The 21,841-nt window shown below is 43.2% G+C and overlaps 1 protein-coding gene across 11 annotated transcripts in view; it reads right to left on the reverse strand.

Annotated features, from left to right (window-relative positions):
* Positions 1 to 647: 647 nt before the first annotated feature.
* clasp1a (cytoplasmic linker associated protein 1a) overlaps positions 648 to 21,841 on the reverse strand; it is a 77,684-nt gene continuing 56,490 nt past the window's right edge. For 6 of the 11 annotated variants that reach the window (XM_079518420.1, XM_079518418.1, XM_079518417.1 and 3 more), the window contains 11 exons: positions 20,160 to 20,309; positions 16,573 to 16,679; positions 15,322 to 15,468; positions 14,480 to 14,627; positions 13,911 to 14,160; positions 12,554 to 12,610; positions 12,052 to 12,242; positions 10,013 to 10,141; positions 9,361 to 9,567; positions 6,610 to 6,726; positions 648 to 2,957 (listed from right to left, as the gene is read on the reverse strand). In XM_079518420.1, coding sequence (XP_079374546.1) covers positions 2,874 to 2,957; positions 6,610 to 6,726; positions 9,361 to 9,567; positions 10,013 to 10,141; positions 12,052 to 12,242; positions 12,554 to 12,610; positions 13,911 to 14,160; positions 14,480 to 14,627; positions 15,322 to 15,468; positions 16,573 to 16,679; positions 20,160 to 20,309 — 1,587 coding nt within the window. In that variant the 3' untranslated portion in view covers positions 648 to 2,873. The remainder of the gene's footprint in view (positions 2,958 to 6,609; positions 6,727 to 9,360; positions 9,568 to 10,012; positions 10,142 to 12,051; positions 12,243 to 12,553; positions 12,611 to 13,910; positions 14,161 to 14,479; positions 14,628 to 15,321; positions 15,469 to 16,572; positions 16,680 to 20,159; positions 20,310 to 21,841) is intronic. The other 5 variants (XM_079518423.1, XM_079518422.1, XM_079518421.1 and 2 more) reach the window with 1 other exon arrangement.

Consider the following 21,841-nt stretch of genomic DNA (forward strand, 5'->3'; position numbering starts at 1 on the left):
TTACATCAGCTCTAAAATCTGTACTTTAGATATCCTTCTTCCTCAAGTCCAAACACATTTTTTGTTGCGTTGCAGTACTAAGTATTCTGTGTGACAGACATACAGTACATACGTCAGTTTACTTTCATTAGTACAATAAGGCCAAACAACAAGAAAAATAAGACATTCCCACAAATGTGGGTCAAAATAAAATTGAGTTCCCATTAAAGATTCCTAAATTTCAACTTCGATCATGAATACCTACTTAACTCTGTGACACCTCTCCCACTCTGTCTGCACGGAATCCTGTTTATTCACTCCAATAGAGACGAGGATTATGTCAAAACATATCCAGTGATTCTGGGTTATGGAACATGCAGTTAACCACTATGCATGTTCATTGCACTCGTGTGACATCATCTCAAAGGGAAACTTTAAGATTTTGAACTTAAATCCCATTGTTCTGATGTGAGACCATATACTGCCGCGAAATATTACCCCATGTCTTCTGTGTATTTAGAGCTTGCCTGCTCAAATTGTAGAATGGTACGCCTGATTACGTCTAATGACACATTCGGGTGTACAGTTTGTATAAGATGTCATAACCCAAGTGTAGAAGTGCAAAGCGACGCCGAGCTGCGACGCTGAGCTGCACAACCCCCCCCCCCCCCCCTCCCAAGTGTCAGCTGACAACCACAAAGGTCCGGCAGACAGTGGGAGAGGCATCACAACATGAATAAATATCAAAACCTATTACAGTATCTCTCTGCTCATTGCCTTTTCAAAGCCCAGTCTTAAAAACGTACCTCACACAAATGGTGTGAAAGTGAAAGATGCTGCGAGTGATGTTTGTTCACAGCTGTCAAAGTGGATCGTAAAGGTTTGATCCACTGGTAACCATGGCAACCTCCTCTACCCAAATAACAAAAGTTAAGAACAGGAGATGACTAAACCCATAATGTCAGAAGTGCACTTCAATAGCCAATAAACTGGGCCCCGTCAAAAAACCACTCAAAGTTGAACGTGTGCTGCCAGATAACATGCAAGCTAACGTGCAAAAAAGTGAGATAACCAACCCGTTTCTTTTGTTTTGTTTTCGTTCTTACTTCGTTATGTAAAATCCTTGCGAAGCGCTGATCCAAAACATTTATGTACAGTATTATTTTCCTTGCGGCTACGGTTTATTGTAGAAGCTGTAATAGAAGGGAGGTGCAGTAAGAGGTGGAGTGACACTCAGAACCTTTCATTCTTTCTGACTTTTATAGAATCCTAGTTGCATTCGTAACTCTCAGTTCATACCGTCGTGGGGGAAAGATTATGCAGATTACACTTTTCCAGCTACAATGCTGCTCACTGTGCCACTGAAGAAAGGTGTGTGTGTGTGTGTGTGTGTGTGTGTGTGTGTGTGTGTGTGTGTGTGTGTGTGTGTGTGTGTGTGTGTGTGTGTGTACAAGGAATAAGGCTTGGTCAAAGTATTTTGGATTCGTTCTGGTCCGGTCTGCACGGTCCACCCTGCCCTCCCCAAAAGTCAAAGCAGTTTGCATTATTTACACTGGGAAAGGATTTTCCTCTTCGCATAAAAGTGTTCAGTGTCTGGGCAATAACATCATCACAGATACTACAGGGAAGATGACATGGGGTTTGGTGTGGTTCCGGTGTTTGTTTATGAAAGCAGGATGAACTACAAGAAGATATAAGATGATGAAATGTTCTGACGGTGACCTCTACTTATGAGCTCAATGTGGGTCATTCATTGTCTGAAGTGACAGGAAAAGAGGGTGGGGTTTTGTTTCGGTTCATGTCGGTTCGCTGATTGTAATTTCAAAATTAATTGTAATTTTTTTTGTCTTTCCTTTATTCTGTGGTACAGTTGCCGACGGTCTCACGGAGACCCCTGTACCACCAAATCAACTCTTAATCTACTTCAAAAGATTGTCAAATGTATTGCTGGAAGTTCGGTACCTTTTCGAGTGTAATATTCAATTCACAAATACATAGTTTAAAAAAACAAAAACAAATCAGCTTTACTTACCAACAGCACTTGGTTGCATGGGCTTGCCTTACCCATGATAGAATTACTGACAAACCATAAATATAAATTAAAAAATGTTATAATGTACTATCCATGTTTCCAGGAATCCATGTAAAATTTCTGTATTTTTCAATCCGGCAAGATTTGCTTCACCCAAACAGCTTTGAATGCTGCAGTATTCTGATCATCAGTACATGTAAGCAAACTAATTTGACAGGAATGTCTTAGAAGTGACACACTTTCACACTGCATTCCTTTAATTTTCTGTGTACGGCAGGGTGTGTGTCTGGTTCTCATCAGAACAGCAATACCTGCTCCCTTCACCTAAATCCAAACATGATTTACATTCAACACTTTCTGGGGAGAGGGGGCTTTCTTGTAATGGAATGGTTCACTTTCACAGCTTCACCCAGGTGATGGATGCTCAGATGGCTCCGATGACAGTGTTTCAGGTTTGAGTGCCTTGCTCAGAGACACTGGGCGGACCGAGGGTCGTACCGGCGACCTTCTGACTTCCCAGACGTCCTCTCGGCCCTCTCAGTTACAGCAGCCCACGACCTGCAGTTGCAGCCGTGTAAGCTCGAGCAGGACACTGAACCGTCACTCATTTAAAGCTGATCTGGATCAATTAAATGAACCGAACAAAGGAAAAAAACAGGTTGACTGGAGTGGAGAGAAATGACAACAGATGTGGGTGTGGTGAAGGGTGGAGCCTTCCACATGAGCGGAGTGTGTGGCTTAGAGACGGTAGGGGGGACGGAGCTCAGAGAAGAGGCACGATTACGTTTCCGGGATGGATGGATGTGCAGGTTCAGTTCAAGCAGCGGAAGTTTGGATCAGAGTCTCGGGTCCACTAACTGGACTAGTGGGCTGAGACGTCTGACGAACTGCTGCTGTTACTGTTGGTGGTCTGAGCTCTCTTGATGTACAAGTTCAACAGCTTCATCTGGAAAACAAACACATCAGACATCTCACTTTAATTCTGCTCATACTTCCATCTCACCGACGGCTATTCTCAGCACTGGACACTGTCACGTGACCAAGTATGAATCAGGCTGTATGTAGTCCAATGGCTAATCGAGTCTTCGGCAATCATCTACCAGCTGGCTACAGTCCCAGCTCATCAGGTCTCTCTGCCTGTGTCCTCTTCGCTCCAAGGTCAACTTTAAAGCATCATTCTGGAATATAGCCAACACACGGACGTGTTGACGTGAGTCTAAACAGTGTTTTTACTTTCTAGTCAGCTAGTAGCTTCAGTGATTCTGATAACATCTACTTTTGAGCTATGTAACATTTATGATTTTAAAAGTTGCATGTACAGTTACAGTACTGAACTACTGTGGAGGAAGTAGGGAGATCGCGGTCATGTGAGTAAACGGGACAACAAAAACGAGGTGAGATGATTCAGAAACTACGGAAGCAAAAATAACTACATTCCTGATTTTCCTAATATGATCGCAATCATTCAAGTCAGATAATGTGATATCAGATAATTTTACATATTTCATCCCAATTGATTTGTAATACACAAGCAATTTCACTTAGACCCATAGGGTGTGCCACTAATATTACTGTTGTAGAAATATGTTGTATATGTATATGTATGTATTAGCAGTGCCTCCGCTCCATTACGCAGCTATGTGTGTCCCTACGTATGTTATTTCTCGACTGTTTCGGACGCAGGAAGGCTCGCCGGAACAGGACCGGCCCCCTGGGTGTGTCCCTGGGGGTCTGGATGTTCTGGGGACCCCCCGGAGACCCCCACATGGTCATTTCTCGACCGTTTCGGACGTGGGAAGGCTCGCCGGAACAGGACCGGCCCCCTGGGTGTGTCCCTGGGGGTCTGGATGTTCTGGGGACCCCCCGGAGACCCCCACATGGTCATTTCTCGACCGTTTCGGACGTGGGAAGGCTCGCCGGAACAGGACCGGCCCCCTGGGTGTGTCCCTGGGGGTCTGGATGTTCTGGGGACCCCCCGGAGACCCCCACATGGTCATTTCTCGACCGTTTCGGACGTGGGAAGGCTCGCCGGAACAGGACCGGCCCCCTGGGTGTGTCCCTGGGGGTCTGGATGTTCTGGGGACCCCCCGGAGACCCCCACATGGTCATTTCTCGACCGTTTCGGACGTGGGAAGGCTCGCCGGAACCGGGCCGGCACACGGTAACTGTCATTTCTCAAAGTACAGTACAGAGCACAGTACACTACAATACAGTACAGAGCACAGTACACTACAATACAGTACAGTACAGAGCACAGTACAGTACAGTAACTATAACAATAAATGTATAGCTGCACCGCTCAGTTCACACTTTTTTTTACCAAATTAGGAACAACTAGTCCTTACCAGTTCGAAGTATGTACAGAGTGTGGGTGATACGCTTTAATAGATCATATTATTGGTATACTGTATATTTGGAGGCAAGTGGTCCGCGAAGCACAGCACAATTTGAGAAAGAGAAAAGGGGCTTTGAGAAGCCCTGCATAACAGACAGACAGACAGACAGACAGACAGACAGACAGACAGACAGACAGACAGACAGACAGACAGACAGACAGACAGACATGTCTAAAGTTATAGGAAGATGATCTTGGGAGTCATGCGACAATGAACATCAAACTGAGTTTTGAGAACATACCGTTTACCTGTAATTAGGTTCCCAAATTAGAGGGTGAGGCCTATTTCTCACAAAAATGCCATATACTAGTGTACAGTAACATGAACACAACATCCCATCAACCCCAAACTGGAATTTATGTTGAGGGGCCGCTACAGAGTGGACTTCCAAAAGCATTTCACTTCTGCACATAAGGTGCACCACAAATGCACAATGTACGTATATTGTAAAAATGCTATTCCCCCACAGCTTCCTTGGGTCCTGATGGCTGAAACCGACAAGCCTGGGTGGGTAGGCATGGGTAGGCAACCCAACCTGGCACTGATACACGATCTACAGAGTGCCCCTTTCTAGTTATCTGCAAATGATTATTAATACCCATGCTACCATTGCCAGTCTAAGTGCAGAAGGCCAGGTAGTCTTTAATCTATGTATACGCTATTTCTTATTGGAGACAGAATGCACACGATACCTACAGTACCTGACTAGCCCAGGCTCAGAAGGCCAGGTGGGATCTTTTGGTCTTTGTACTCGTTTTTATATTGTTATACTTCTTTTTAATATAGTGTTATCCTCCTAGTTATACTGTACTCATTCTCTACCTGTCATCTTTGTGTTATCCTTACTGTGGTGCAGCTAAGACAACAGGACTTCCCTCAGGATCATGCCTGTCTTTCTGTCTGTCTATACATTGGCAAATACTGCAGTAAAACTTATGACACCTCTTTTACGGTTGAAGCTTTTGAAGCTTGAATTTAAAGCATATAAAACATCTCCCTCTGCTCTGCACCTACATACATGTGTAAAGTAATGTGAGCGTTTCCTCTCGGTGGTCCTTTTAGTTAAGGATTATGTGATGCATACTGTAAGATGGTTCACTGATGACCACCTAATGTTCTGTATCAAAGCCTCTGACCATCCTTGTTCCATCACGTTCAATTCACCCTGTTTGAACGGTGATGAAATGTCAGAGCTAATTTCAAACATACAGTATACTGTATACAATATATTATACCACAGGTCGTTTCGAGGAAGCAATCTGATTGGTTGAAACAGCCTTCTAGCCGTGGGTTAAACCAGCACCATTCACCACCTAATCAAAACAAAGAATTCAGCTGCTCTGTTCTCCCAGACCGCTAGCAAACTCGGTGGCTAGGCTAGCTAGTTTCTTGGGACATTTGTGGTCGTAGTGACTACATCTGTCATTAAAAAAAATATATTCTTTCAGCGATTTTAGTTTTAAGGGTAACTGTTGTATAATTGCAATATTACACTCGAGGGTGTGGGTTAACGTGATTATTGCCACTTCAGTGATGCTTGCGGAACTCGACTTCGTCTCGTTCCTCACCGCATCCCTGTCGTGGCAATAATAACGTTAACCCACACCCTCTCGTGTAATATTGCTTAATTATACCATGGCATGACAACTGTGTTCTGGATAAATGATGATGTAGGAATGAGAGAGAGAGCTTCCATCTATCTTGCTTTATTCTGAGTTACTGTGGCTGACAGTCAGTCAATATCAGAGAGGGCCTTGCTAAACGTGTAACATTATGTAACTCACTCAAGGCCAACTGACCCTAACCAGCTCACTCCAGCAGCACATAGAAACACACATAATCTGTATGTATGTAGAGTATTTGTAGGGGGGACGTGTATGTGTACAGTATGTTAGGTGTATGACGTGGTGGACAAAGCACTCAATCCCAGTACCTGAGTCAAAGTATAGATACTCCTGGTCAAATATTACTCCACTACAAGTGCAAGCTTGTAGATCGGCTATTTTAGCCATTTGTGATTTGAAGTGGTGTAAAGCGTGTCTGTGGGTTTTATAAACATTGAACAAATACAAGTTATTAACAAGCGCTTGTGACTTAATTATAGCCACTTTGGAACCATTGTTCACACAGGTTATTTTTCTGAGAAGTAACCATTTTGGAAATACCAGGTTTCTAGACGACAGCGACGATGTGTGCAGTTACCTTGCTGCCGGTCAGCTGAGCCAGGTGAGGTTTGAGGTCTTCTCCAATCACAGAGTAGATGGCCACCAGACAGAAGACACTGGCCTTCCTCACACTGCTCTCTGTGTTGTCATAACCCTGGTGAACACAACACAACACAACACATCAGCTAACACTGCTCTCTGTGTTATCATAGCCCTGGTGAACACAACACAACACAACACAACACAACACAACACAACACAACACAACACAACACAACACAACAGCTAACACTGCTCTCTGTGTTGTCATAACCCTGGTCAACACAACACAACACAACACAACACAACACAACACAACACAACACAACACAACACAACACAACACAACACAACACAACACAACACAACACAACACAACACAACACAACACAACACAACACAACACATCAGCTAACACTGCTCTCTGTGTTGTCATAACCCTGGTGAACACAACACAACACAACACAACACAACACAACACAACACAACACAACACATCAGCTAACACTGCTCTCTGTGTTGTCATAACCCTGGTGAACACAACACAACACAACACAACACAACACCACACCACACCACACAACACAACACAACACATCAGCTAACACTGCTCTCTGTGTTGTCATAACCCTGGTGAACACAACACAACACAACACATCAGCTAACACTGCTCTCTGTCCCAGTTTGATATGCATTAGGACACAGACCCATTTTTGAGTGGTGTAAACCACTCCTACAACTGGCTTTGTTAGTCTGTGCAGAAAAAATGAGCATGGTTGCTATGTTCACCCTGTTCACCCGGGTGTGATTTCATTACGTCAGACATGATTTCATTACGTCAGACAGGCCTTACACCACTCAGTTCACACGGGTGTGATTTTTGATTTTAAAAGTGAGGGGCGCTCTTATCGTCATACATCATACATCACATTCCGTGCTCAGAGCCAATCAAATCATCACAATGTGGTACACACAAACACACAAAACTAAACTGGCCAATCAAATCATCACAATGTGGTACACACAAAACTAAACTGGCCAATGAAATCATCACAATGTGGTACACACAAAGACACACAACTAAACTGGCCAATCAAATCATCACAAATGTGGTACACACAAACACACAAAGCTGGACATAGGATGTGCTAGCGCCCCTCTAAAAAACTAAAGGTCTCTGGGACCCCAATCTACACTGTAGATTGTTTATTTAACTCTGGGAGTGTGTGAAATGGACCTGTATAGGTCCGGAGCTAGTATAGGTTCAAATAAAAGCATAATTTTACATAATCATCATAATGGTTTCCATGTTAAAAAATGTTCATACGATAAGATGTTTATTGTTTCTGAATTCAACATACATTTTATTTAGCGCATCCACTTCAACTCAAATCAAATAGCAGCATCGACAAAGAAATACAGATACAGCAACATTGTGCCATAAACTGTTCGGTCTGTCCTAAGTCAAGATATCATACTCGGTTGTCAACATCCATAATACATACAATAATGAATCTTAAAATAATAAGTTACACCACAAGAAACCAACCGCTACATATTAGCTATATAATGTATTTTCAAATATTTTCTAAAAATAGCGGAAATAGCCGATCTACAACCTTACAATGTGTTGAATCCGCTATTTTAACTCTTCATTTGAAAAGATTAAGTTATTATTTGTGTGACAATTAATCAAGTAAAATGTCACGATCGTGACAGCCCCAGTCATTTTGTCCAACCTGCAGAGTGCAGACAGACAGACAGACAGACAGGCAGCATTCCAGAAGAGGCAAGGGTTATGACAGGGAGAGCAAAGTACACGCAAACATTTCCACGTACAAATAAGGCAAATTGTTCCCACTGTCCAAATATGAACATGTTGTCCAAATAAGCCTTTAGACGCTGGAACCTCCCCCCCCCTCCCACCCGCGCGCACACACGCACGCGCACACACACACACACGCGCACACACACACACACACACACGCACACACACGCGCGCGCACACACACGCACACACACGCACACACACACACACACACACACACCAAGGTCACACCATTTACACAAGTTGTCATCTCTGACTTCAGCTGGTTTTCTATTAACCCTTTATTATCCAATACAGTACATGAGGTTGTGTGTATGAAATACAGTAAAGTAATCTACATCAAATATAGTTTGATTTGACTTGTTTTTTTATATTAATAGTTTATTCTAACTTCTTAGAGTGAAGCCAGATGGTTGGGTGGCATGTCGCATTATAGTATGTTATGCTGCATTAGGTTACGTTAGATTTGGTTGTTATTAATTTTAAATATTCATTAATTTCGTGTAAACCACTTTACAACCTCCTGTTGCTCGATCTACTGATTCTACTGATTTGGGAACGATGCCCATTGGGTTATGCAAATCCCGTTGTGCTGTACCCATTATCATAGTACAGTAGTTGGAGGCCAACTACAGTACATCAGTACTGTAAAAATTAACCTTAGCGTCTCTTTTCTGGGAATGTCGTTGGCAAAAATTCTGCGAAAAACAGCCAATGTGTATGCGTTGTGAGGACTGGCTATTTTTGTCAAAGAGATTTGTGGTGTGTAGGGGGGTAAACCGAGGGGACCTAGTATATAGCCCTGGGGGACCCCAGTGAATGAAGTATAGGGTATACTTGGTTATGTTATGTTATGTCCCCTCAGACTTCACTAAAGGCTTCTCTTGTGCGTGTCATGTCATGTCATGTGAGCTACTGTACCTGCAACAGTCCAGGTATGATGTCAGGCAGCAGTTGGATCAGCGAGTCCTTGGTGATGCGTTCTATGACCTTGGTCTGCATCTTAATGGCAGCCAGGTTGATGGGGTAGTCCGCTGTCTGGACGATGGGACACAGCACCTTGATGCACTGCTCTGGATGGATGGAGCCTGCCAGGGTGGCTGCTGCCTCCTCCGCTGCTCGCACCACCTGAACCACGGACAGACATCAAACACTCGATCTGTCATGTTAATTACCGCAGCCATAACTGGAGATGGATTTTCACAAATTGTATTAATTCATTCAAAAATAGTGAAAATAGGTTATCTATTGTGTGTACGCACACACACAGTATATCTTTAGCACTACTGCATATTTCTCCATGTTTCCAATCAGCGTGTTATGGTAAGTCTCAGCTGCTGTGCTTTTTTCACAAATTGTATTAATTCATTCAAAAATAGTGAAAATAGGTTATCTACAAACTCAAAGAATATAAGTGACACACACACACTCACACTCACACACACACACACACACACACACACGCACACACACACACACACACAGTATATATCTTTAGCACTACTCTGCATATTGCTCCATGTTTCCAACCAGCGTGTTATGGTAAGTCTCAGCTGCTGTGCGAGGGACCCACCTCCTTGTGAGAGTCTTTGTGGGCTTCCAGGGTCTTCATGATGGTCAGCTCAGCGTAGTTCTTAAACCTGACCGGCTGGTTCTTCAAGATCTCCTTCAGAACACGCAGAGCCATGGCCCGGATGGTGTGCTGTGGACAAGACACTATATATATGACCTTCCACAGTACATCACAGCACGACTAACGTCTAATGACTACGGTGCAATCTGTATGAAGTCTGTCTAATGTATAGACCAGTGGTTCTCAAAGCGGGGTCCAGGAACCCTCTGGGATCCTTGAGGTGGTTCTAAATGGACACTTACAGATCTAGAACTCTGAGAGAGTACAAATGGAACCAAATTCCTCCATTCCGTTCCTTGATATTAAAATGTTTGAGAACCACAGGTATAAACTCCCCTTCCACTTCTGTTTTTTCTTCCTTGCAGTTTTTCATCTAAGTCACGGTAACTTAAACAGGGAATGACGCAACACGCCTTAATTTGCGGCACAAATCTTTGAATATATATTCTTTCAGAGCGAACGTTTTGTTAATTTCGACGTCAGGCCTAAATGGGTTAAACAGGGAATGACGCAACACGCCTTAATTTGTCTTCATAGCGATCATAGAGATTTTTGCTCAGTTTTGCTGATCTTTAAAACATCTGCTGAGGTGTCTCACATGGGGGGGTGGGGGTTTAAAACATCTGCTGAGGTGTCTCACACGGGGGGTGGGGGTTTAAAACATCTGCTGAGGTGTCTCACACGGGGGGTGGGGGTTTAAAACATCTGCTGAGGTGTCTCACACGGGGGGTGGGGGTTTAAAACATCTGCTGAGGTGTCTCACACGGGGGGTGGGGGTTTAAAACATCTGCTGAGGTGTCTCACACGGGGGGTGGGGGTTTAAAACATCTGCTGAGGTGTCTCACATGGGGGGTGGGGGTTTAAAACATCTGCTGAGGTGTCTCACATGGGGGGTGGGGGTTTAAAACATCTGCTGAGGTGTCTCACATGGGGGGTGGGGGTTTAAAACATCTGCTGAGGTGTCTCACACGGGGGGGTGGGGATTTAAAACATCTGCTGAGGTGTCTCACATGGGGGGTGGGGATTTAAAACATCTGCTGAGGTGTCTCACATGGGGGGTGGGGGTTTAAAACATCTGCTGAGGTGTCTCACATGGGGGGTGGGGGTTTAAAACATCTGCTGAGGTGTCTCACATGGGGGGTGGGGGTTTAAAACATCTGCTGAGGTGTCTCACATGGGGGGTGGGGGTTTAAAACATCTGCTGAGGGGTCTCACATGGGGGGTGGGGGTTTAAAACATCTGCTGAGGTGTCTCACATGGGGGGTGGGGGTTGTTCAGATCAGTGAATCTGTGCAAATGATGTGCACATGCAGTATGAACGCTGGGAGCGTGAGGTATCTCAGCATCTACGAGGCAAGCAGCCGTCACAGGCCAATGATATCCAGACATTTCTCTTTTTGCGTTAACGACAAAATCATTACATCCCTAGCATATACTACACGTGTGCACATGTATGCAGGTTTTCTGTTTATGAAATGCTGTCTGCCCCCGTGAGTCGCTCCCACCAACATCCCACCAACGATTTGCTCGTTTACATATGACGTACGTTTTCCCTTCAATGTCAATGGCATTTAATGTTTTGATGTTTAATTTACATCATATTTAGCGGAATTATCAGCTCTTATCATCATACATCATCTCATACTGGTCAATCAGAATACCTGTTGCCTGTGATTGGTTGGATGATTTGCTCGTTTACATATAATTTTCCCTTCAATGTCAATGGCGTTTAATGTTACAACGTTTTTAAGCCAGGTCCTTGCTTCTGGGGGGGTGCCTGGAACAACACATTTTCTGATGTGGGTCCACGGCCAATTTCATATAATTTCTAGGGTGCTTGACGTGAAATAGTTTGAGAACCACTGACATAGAAACATCGGTTTTTCAGAAAACTGTCATGATTTAGAAGACATTTTGTAGAATCTAAATGGGTTAATCCATCATTGACATCCCTAATGCAAGTGGCATACAGTACATACATCCTTATCTCCCAGGGTTTCCAGCAGGAGGAGCAGAATGGTTTTAAAGTGCTCATCCCAGACGGCTGATTTGTCCTCTCTGGTAATCTTCAGCAGCTCCACCAGTGCCCCCTTCCTCTCGTCCGCACGATCGTTGTGATTGGACAGCTCCTTCAAAAGTTCCGCCACCAGGTCACAGTGATCCTGACCAACTGTGGACGTGGAGGAGATACTGTGTTCACTGATGCGGAACCAGACTTTCCAATGACAAACAAGTAAATATACTGTAGGCATTTGCACGCACGCACACGCGCATGCACGCACGCACGCACGCACGCACGCACGCGCGCACGCACACCATTTCCCACTCCCACAAGCACTTGGGTCAGTAAGTACAGTCAGTAACAGCACAGAGTTAGTGAGACATGAAACATGATAGATGAACTATACTGTACAAGCGCACTGGACTGAACACACAGTGTCAGTCAGTTATAGTTAGTCAGGAGGTAGAGTGCATCATTACCAGAACCAAACACCTTGGGAAGAACCATCTTGTTTTCACCACATTCCTGCCGACGGCCTGGAGAGACGGATGGAAGGGATGGAGAGATATGTAGATATGTTTAGAGACGAGGGAGGGATGGAGAGATGGTTGAGGAGATGATGGAGGGATGGAAAGGGGGAGGGAGGAATAAAGAGATGGAAGGAGGGATGGAGAGATCGACAAGGGATAGAGAGATGGAGGGAGGGATAGAGAGAAGTATTGGGAGGACAGGGGAAGCACAGCACGTGATGTGATGATGGCGAGTACGGTAGCTCATCCTACACGACCGCAGCACTGTGATGTGACGCTCACAGTAACTGTAGACAGGGTGGATTTTCTTCCGTTTATCCAACAAAAGACAAAACAGACTAACCGGCGGAAAATGTTAATCACAATTCCATGGTGACTTCACGGTCAACAGATGGGTTCTCACAAAGACATTTAATGAATGGTATGAGGAAAGTCGACATCATCGTATGCTCGAGTCCTCCGTCGCTTCTGTATAATTAAGTCAAGTCTAATGTCAGTAAAAAGAGAAAAACATTGAGGTCCCAGAGCTTTCTCCCTCCTGGGTCTCAAACTGTGGAATGAACTGCCTATTGCAGTCATAACGACTGCTCCCCTTTTTCCACCATGGTTTGCCTGGTCTCACTATTTATTTACCTTGTTGTTTGTGGACTAGAGTTCATTCTTATTCGGCTATTCCGATCTCACACTTGTAACTGTCTCTGGATAAGAGTGTCTGCTAAATGCCTACTGCACATGATGAAATGGTTTGCTATGAGCTTGCCTAGCGTTGCCGCGGTTACTGCACTGACAACGCATCACCATTCAGCGTGTTCAGGTTCCAGTACGCAGCATTGGCCTTGTTATTACGTGGGTGCAATAGGCCTATCTCACAGCATTTCCCCGCCCCATTTCCACGCCCCCTTTTGGAGCTAGTGGTGTTATTTCTTTTGCGGTCCATAGGCTTCCATGTTAAAAGAGGTATTTTCACAAGCCACAAACTACCGTTTTGTAAAGGTAAGGTTTATTCTACTTATTTGAGTTGTTATACCATTGTGTTTTCTTCATATTATTATCGGTCTTTGACATTTTAACATTAGGAAATGTACTTAGATTCTCCAGAGAAAAAAAGTGTAAATGCCTAATGTTAAATGACACCACTATCTACCGGAAGTTGGCGTGGAAAGGGGGCTGTGAGATAGGCCTATAGGCTCTCTCCCTCTCTCTCCCTCTCTCGAACTCACATTCATGTTTGAACGTCCGACTGATTATCTGATTGTTTGACTGATAGATTGTCTGATGGATCAATGCATTGACGTGTGGGACTCACAGTCTCGGAACTGTTCCACGTCGTCGTCGAACACGGCCTCTTTCAGCGCGCTCTTGTCATAAGAGCCGATCAGTGCCTCTCCGTAGCCATAGGGGGCAAATTCTCTGCCTCGCGGCCCAGAGAAGGAGCGTGGAGACGGGGTGTTCAGTAGCGACGTCTTGTTGTCCAGCGCCGTCCGGCCGCCTTCCACCGTGTCCAATCCCAGACGGGCGTCTGAACCTGGCGAGGGCGCTACGCCTTCCCTACCCGCCTGGACAGGAAGACACATATTTAACTTAATTGACTTATTTCTGTTCATAGTAGTAATAATACGAACGAGGAAATAAATATACAACGTTTTTTCCCCCTCCATCTATTTATTGTAATTTTTTAGTTTACAAAAAGGACATGAAAAGGTGAAAGTGATCAAAACATTATATATAAGCAACAAAATATTAAAGCAAGACTTTCACAAAGACAAAGCAAAATGCTGTAGACACAAGATTTAAATAAAATCAAAAAGACAAAACAAAGATTGAGGGAAACAACCTAACGGAGCTGTAGTGTAGATGGCATCGCTGACAACTTACCGCGTCGTCTCTCTTGCCGTCGCGTCTGATTGGCTCGTTGAGCTCATCCTGGCTCCGGTAGCTGAAGCTCTGTATGGCCTCTGTGACCCCGCGCAATGAGCTGTAGATCTCCTCTGAGTTCATGTTCTCTGTGTCATATTCCATCATACTGTACGCACGCACACACGTGCACACACGCACACACACACACACACACACACACACACACACACACACACACACACACACACACACACACACACACACACACACACACACACACACACACACACACACACACACACACACACACACACACACACACACACACACACACACACACGCATGATCACATGCTAACAGGAGAAAGGCACACAGGGTTCGTGTGACGCCTTGTGACAGACCTGACTTGAAATATCTCATCTCTCTGTCATGCTGAATTGTACTGTTATTGTTACTGCTAGCCAATCGGAATGGAATATGAAAAATCACACCCGGGACGCTCTTATCATTGTAAATCATCATGACGTAAAATAGTCTATTTGCTCAGACACTATGACGTAAAATTGTCCATTCATTGTCAATGGGAAGTTAATGTTTGTATAGGACAAAGTTTGTGCACACACACCAAAAGCTGGATATAGGAGGGGCTAGCACCCCTCCAAATTTTGAATGATCACATACAGTATGACGCCAGAGCGCATATCGATTTGCGTGAGTTTTGGACAAAATTAGCAAAAAGCGCTTTAAAGAAATTGCAAAAGGATGGAAAATCTTCGCCAGGCAGAAATGGGCGGGCACCTATATGGGGAGAACTTATATCTCTCCAGCCCTCCTCTCTCTCTCTCTCTCCTCACCCTTACCTGGGTGAGTACGCTCGACGCAGGCCCCTGAGTGGGGGGGCAGCGGGGGCAGAGGGGTGAGACGCAGGAGGAGGAGGAGGAGGGGCAGAGGGAGCGGGGGAGGGGGGGTTCTTGACCGGCACGTCGACTCCCCAACCCCATAACCGACTGTTGGGATGGACGGACAGACGGACGGACGGAGGGAGGGAGGGAAGAAGAGGAAGGGGACGGTTAGCAGGTTAGCAGACAGGGCAAGAGGGAGGAGAAGGATGGAGGGATGAATAGAAAGGTACAGGAGAGAAAAAAAGGAAAGCATAAAGCATAAAGTCACAAGGAGAGGAGAAACCTCTGAACACACAAACGTTTTGCATCTTTAGTCATTTGTTTAATCATTTTGACCATTATTTCTCCTTCAATCATCTTGAAACCAGAATCCGTGACATATAGAACTACAATTATCATTGTCAGATACACGGTTTGGTATCAGATGTTTCTGTGTATCAGAGTTTAAAGTACAAGGAAACTAAAGACACAAACACCTTTGGTTAACAATACCAATCAGTCCAAATCCACAGCAGCTGCTGTGCAGTCCACAGCAGCTCTCTAGCTAGTTAGTTAGTTACTAGTTAGTTAGTTAGTTAGTTAGTAAGTAGGCTCGTTAGTAGGCTAGTTAGTAGGCTAGTTAGTAGGCTAGTTCACAGGCTTTCTGATAAAGGACAAAGCCAGTACACTTCCTTGAGTTACAGACCCGTAAGGGTCCATGTGGACACTAGTGGCCACGGGACCACACGTTAAGTGGAATAGTTCCTCTGATACAGTCCTCCATGGTTCACGAGTATGTGGAGGAACCACAGTCTGGAACTCTTCTTAAACTAGTTTCTATCTCTGTCTCCAGTCATGTCTGTCCTCAGTATTGTTCACTTCCCATTGTTGTCAAAGCTCTGTTGTTTTTGTCTCACTACTTGTATTTTATTTCCTTGTTTTATGGTGAATACTTGTAGTATTTTATTTCCTTGTTTTATTGTGAATACTTGTAAATGTATGTGAAGTTGTTTGTGTGTATGAGTGTATAATATATATATATTCTGTGAAAGTATGAAACAGCTGAGGTTGTGAAAAAAGAAAAAAAGCAGTTGTAAGAAAAATGTATGCTTTTAATTCTGTGAAGTTGCCTAAACTGAAGTTAAAAAAAAATAGTTATCCAAGAGCATCAGGGATATAGCATCGGTGACATAGGTAGAACACCCACTGAGGTGAGAGAAGGTTGGTTACCTTGGAGACAGGCCTCCATGGGAACAGTTGGTAGGGGAGGTGAGTGGACTGGTCCTACTGGGGGTGTGGCGAGGTGGAGTCCGACCAATCGTGTTGCTCGGAGAGCCCTGGAAGACAAGAATGAGCATGATGTTTGGTTCTGCAAAATCATTTTTTCAAAATGATTTAAAAAAAAATGGCCAAGACATACACTACTACAGTATGTCTTTTGGAGAACATATATGAGAGGGGGGGGAATGAGTTGCCAAAATATCGCAAGTATAATATGGAAATATATTTCCGTGGTCTAAACACTTTACTAGACAAAGAGCATTTCTATAAATGAGGACTTTCACTTTGTATGTTAATCACATATAGAGCACAATATGAATGTATACAGAACAAAACCACAAGAGAATGAGATCAAATAAAACAACAGTAATACATTGAAAGAAAACAAAACTAAAAAACGAGCAACAAATTACTCTCCCTCTCCAACTAAGAAACAGGTAATTTTCAATATCAAAACCTCTCTGCCAGAAAACAATGGGGAATGTGCAGAATTAGGGCATACATACTGTAACTATGGAATTATATATTGATAATAATGATAAACCGTGCAGCAGAAACATGTTTTGTAGCACCCATGTACCTATGTCTAGATCCTTAATGTTAACGAAGTCCACACCCACAACACCAGAGGGAGTGCAACGAACCATGTACAACCCAGATTCGGCACAAACATGGGACTAAATTCTTTTCGCTCCTATGCCACCAAAATGTGGAACGCCCTACCTACCGTCATTGGTAACCCTTCATTTTACGGTACGGTAATTACCAGGTAACTACCTGGTAATAATAGGTAAGTACCTGGTATTATCTGGTAACAACCAGGTAGTAGTTATAAGTATTTACCCATTAATTACCTGGTAATTACATGGTAACTTCCAGATGCATTACTCATTAATTACGATGTAATTACCAAGTATTACCCAGTATGTATAACTATTTACTGTATAATCTCCAGGTAATTATATGGAACTTACCATTGTAAATGACACACTGGTTGCCAGGTAATTACCAAGTATGTTCCTGACAATTACCAGGTATTTATACGTTTTTACTATGTAATTACCAGCTAACTACCCGGTATTTATAAGTATTTACTCTGCAACCAGGCACGATACCCTGGTTGCAGGTACTATAGGTATGTAGGTACTATAGGTATACCAAGTATTTTCAACAACTACCAGGTATTTACTCTGCTACCAGGCAAGTTACCCAGTAGGTACTAGGTCATTACCAAGTATTTTCCTGACAACTACCAAGTAATAACATGGTAACTGTATTCACTGTGTTTACATGGGTACTACCCATGAAACACATGGGTAGTAGCCTACCAGGAAATTACCAGTTGTTACTAGGTAATTTCCTGACAACTACCATGTAATTACCTGATAGGTACCCAGTAAGGAAGGAGGAACTGTACTGTAAAAGGAAGCGTGCTCTATTTCCATGATATTACCATGTACCTACCTGGCAATTGTAGATTATAATCACTGGTAATTTCCCGGTAGGCTACCCATGCCTTTACATGGGTAGTACCCATGTAAACACAGTGATTACAGTTACCATGTAATTACCTGGTAGTTGTCAGGAAAATTACCAGTTGTTACTAGGCAATTCCCTGACAACTACCATGTAATTACCTGATAGGTATCCAGTAAGAAAGGAGGAACTGTACTGTGAAAGGAAGTGTGCTCTATTTCCATGATATTACCATGTACCTACCTGGTAATTGTAGATTATAAATTATAATCTATAATTTATAATCCTCCCCATTACCCATCAGGGTGTATTTTGAACTTTGAACTTTGAACTTTGAATTTTGAACTGGCAAAAACTGTTAATTACCAGGTATTTACTGTATAAATTAACAGGTAAAACCAAGCAAGTTACCGTGTAAGAAAGGTGGAATTGTACTGTGAAAGGAAGCGTGGTTTGTTACAGTGAAAGTACAGGGTAATATTATGGAAACAAACCACGCTTCCTTTCACAGTACAGTTCCACCTTTCTTACATGGTAACTTGCTTGGTTTTACCTGTTCATGTACACAGTAAATACTTGGTAATTAACAGTTATTGCCAGTTCAAAATTCAAAGTTCAAAGTTCAAAGTTCAAAATACACCCTGATGGGTAATGGGGAGGATTATAATCTACAATTACCAGGTAGGTACATGGTAATATCATGGAAATAGAGCACACTTCCTTTCACAGTACAGTTCCTCCTTTCTTACTGGGTACCTATCAGGTAATTACATGGTAGTTGTCAGGAAATTACCTAGTAACAACTGGTAATTTTCCTGACAACTACCAGGTAATTACATGGTAACTGTAATCACTGTGTTTACATGGGTACTACCCATGTAAACGCATGGGTAGCCTACCAGGAAATTACCAGTGATTATAATCTACAATTGCCAGGTAGGTACATGGTAATATCATGGAAATAGAGCACGCTTCCTTTTACAGTACAGTTCCTCCTTCCTTACTGGGTACCTATCAGGTAATTACATGGTAGTTGTCAGGAAATTACCTAGTAACAACTGGTAATTTCCTGGTAGGCTACTACCCTCGTGTTTCATGGGTAGTACCCATGTAAACACAGTGAATACAGTTACCATGTTATTACCTGGTAGTTGTCAGGAAAATACTTGGTAATGACCTAGTACCTACTGGGTAACTTGCCTGGTAGCAGAGTAAATACCTGGTAGTTGTTGAAAATACTTGGTATACCTAGTACCTACATACCTATAGTACCTGCAACCAGGGTATCGTGCCTGGTTGCAGAGTAAATACTTATAAATACCGGGTAGTTAGCTGGTAATTACATAGTAAAAACGTATAAATACCTGGTAATTGTCAGGAACATACTTTGTAATTACCTGGCAACCAGTGTGTCATTTACCATATAATTACCAAGAGATTATACAGTAAATAGTTATACATACTGGGTAATACTTGGTAATTACATAGTAATTACTGAGTAATGTATCTGGAAGTTACCATGTAATTACCAGGTAATTAATGGGTAAATACTTATAACTACTACCTGGTTGTTACCAGGTAATACCAGGTACTTACCTATTATTACCAGGTAATTACCTGGTAGTTACCTGGTAATTACCGTACCGTAAAATGAAGGGTTACCCAGTCATGAAGACATGCGAATCCCTTGACTCCTTCAAAACCGCTCTCAAAGGGCACCTACGGATGGCTGCAATTCGAAACTGGCCCCCGTAAAATCTGAATCCCCCCCCCCCCCCCTTTTTCCCTCACTGTATATGTTTCTTTTCCCTTTTTACCTCCATTATGATGAATTCCTGTTCTGTTCTTTGTCTATATAGAAGTGTCTATTTGTACGTCTCTAAATGTTTTGATGAATTGAACATGGTGGACCCTCTTGTAAACAAGTGTAATGCTTAATTGGGTTGTCCACTCACAGTTAACAGCCTTTGTATTGAGTTTGTGCTTGAAATGTACCGTAATTCTGCAAACTGTTAATAAATATTTCAATCAATCGATCAAACCTATTAAGTTAAACTCACCATACTGCTGCTGCTGTTGCTGGAGTTCTTCAGGTGGCTGTGCAGCAGCTTGGTGGCTCCGTCCTGGAAGGTTTTAGGCAGAGCTCCCAGCAGCATGGTGAACTCTGGGGTGTTCAGCTCAAACAGAGAGATCAGAACCACCTGGGCTGCCTGGAGTCAACACAACAACAACAACATCAACAGAACAGTTTATTCCGTTCATATTCATAGTCATGTCCACAGAGTAGAGAAGTCATGTGATGTCCCTGGTTCAGGTGGTTCTGCTGGACAGATGTCGCCATAATCTAGATTGAAACGTGATTACATGTCAAATATCTTTTTTTTAATGCCATGTTCAAATGACATTTGCTTGTGATTTGGAGAGTTACAAGATCAACAAACAAAAGCAAACGCACGGATTAATCTTACAATAAAACAACTACAACAGCATGCCGTTTTGGTATCAATACGAATTTAGATTTTAAAATGTGTCCAAAGTAGGCCTTTTACTTGTACATTTTGCATCATGCAAGAGAAATTAATTGGTAAAAAATGTGTGTAAAAAAAGTTCACAATACTTCTAGAACCAAGGAAACCATTTGTCTTCTCTGCTTCACACCTGGTACACTACATACTCCTACACAAAGACAAGACCGGTGAGACTTCAAAGATGCAGTCAGTGAAAAGGTATTAAAATGGAGAACAATCAATGAATCCTTTGTCGAGTGTGTCCCTTTGACATGCAAGTGAGGACACACACACACGCAGACACAAACCATTTTAAGAGGTACTTATGACTTAAGACCTAAGAACCCAAACTGCTTTCAATCCGAGATGATTTTTCAACGGCAGACATTTCCAGTGGAAGTGAAGTTGCATTGTCCCAAAAGCTTGAACCAAGTTAAAGATGGAGGCAGATTTAGACAAACACTTCTAGCTATAGAACATGCATTAGGTTTTACAGTTTCAACTAAGTTTGGCATTAACTTATATTATTAACCGTTATTAAGTGCATATTAAGTGCAAGAAGACTTTGAGTGATTCTTGTACAGAACCAAAGTGAACATGTAGGTTAAGGTGAGACAATGTGTTAGGCACATAGCAGAGAAAACAACATTCACCATCAGCATCCATTCACACAGGAGCAACAAATCATTACTGCACTTCTTTAAAAAGGACTAAAACCATTTGGCTGGCAATCAACCCTAGAGTTAGGACAACGTTTTCTAGGGTTATTACAGCAAACAAGCATACACAAAGATAAGAGAGTTGAGTGAGAGGTGCCAAACTGCAGTTTTCACAGGCAGCAGTTAGACGGTAGTTGGGGGTGAGCTAGCAAACGGGCACGGCAGGGCGGTGCGTGCTCTGTGCATGGTGACTGTCCGTCGTCGGAGAAAGGGGCGGAGTCTACCTGCTGCTTCCACCTCTCTTCCTGGTTATCGGTGACGGGCATGGCGGCTGCAGCAGCAGCCAGCTCCTCACTCAGACAGCTATGAAGCGTCTGGGGCAGCGGCAGGGCAGAATGACTCATGTTAACCACTTCAACCCTCTAGTCTTAGAGAAACCCACTCCAGTTACAGCTGTTCTCTGACCACTTTTTTCAGTCTATACCAAACGTCTTTGCCAGAAATAGCAGCTCTACAAGCTCAAAATGTTTTGCTATTTTTGCTATTTTGTTCCCCCAGAATATGGATGCTGGGGTT

Source organism: Electrona antarctica (assembly GCF_951216825.1).
Source record: "Electrona antarctica genome assembly, chromosome: 13".
Lineage (NCBI taxonomy): Eukaryota > Metazoa > Chordata > Actinopteri > Myctophiformes > Myctophidae > Electrona > Electrona antarctica.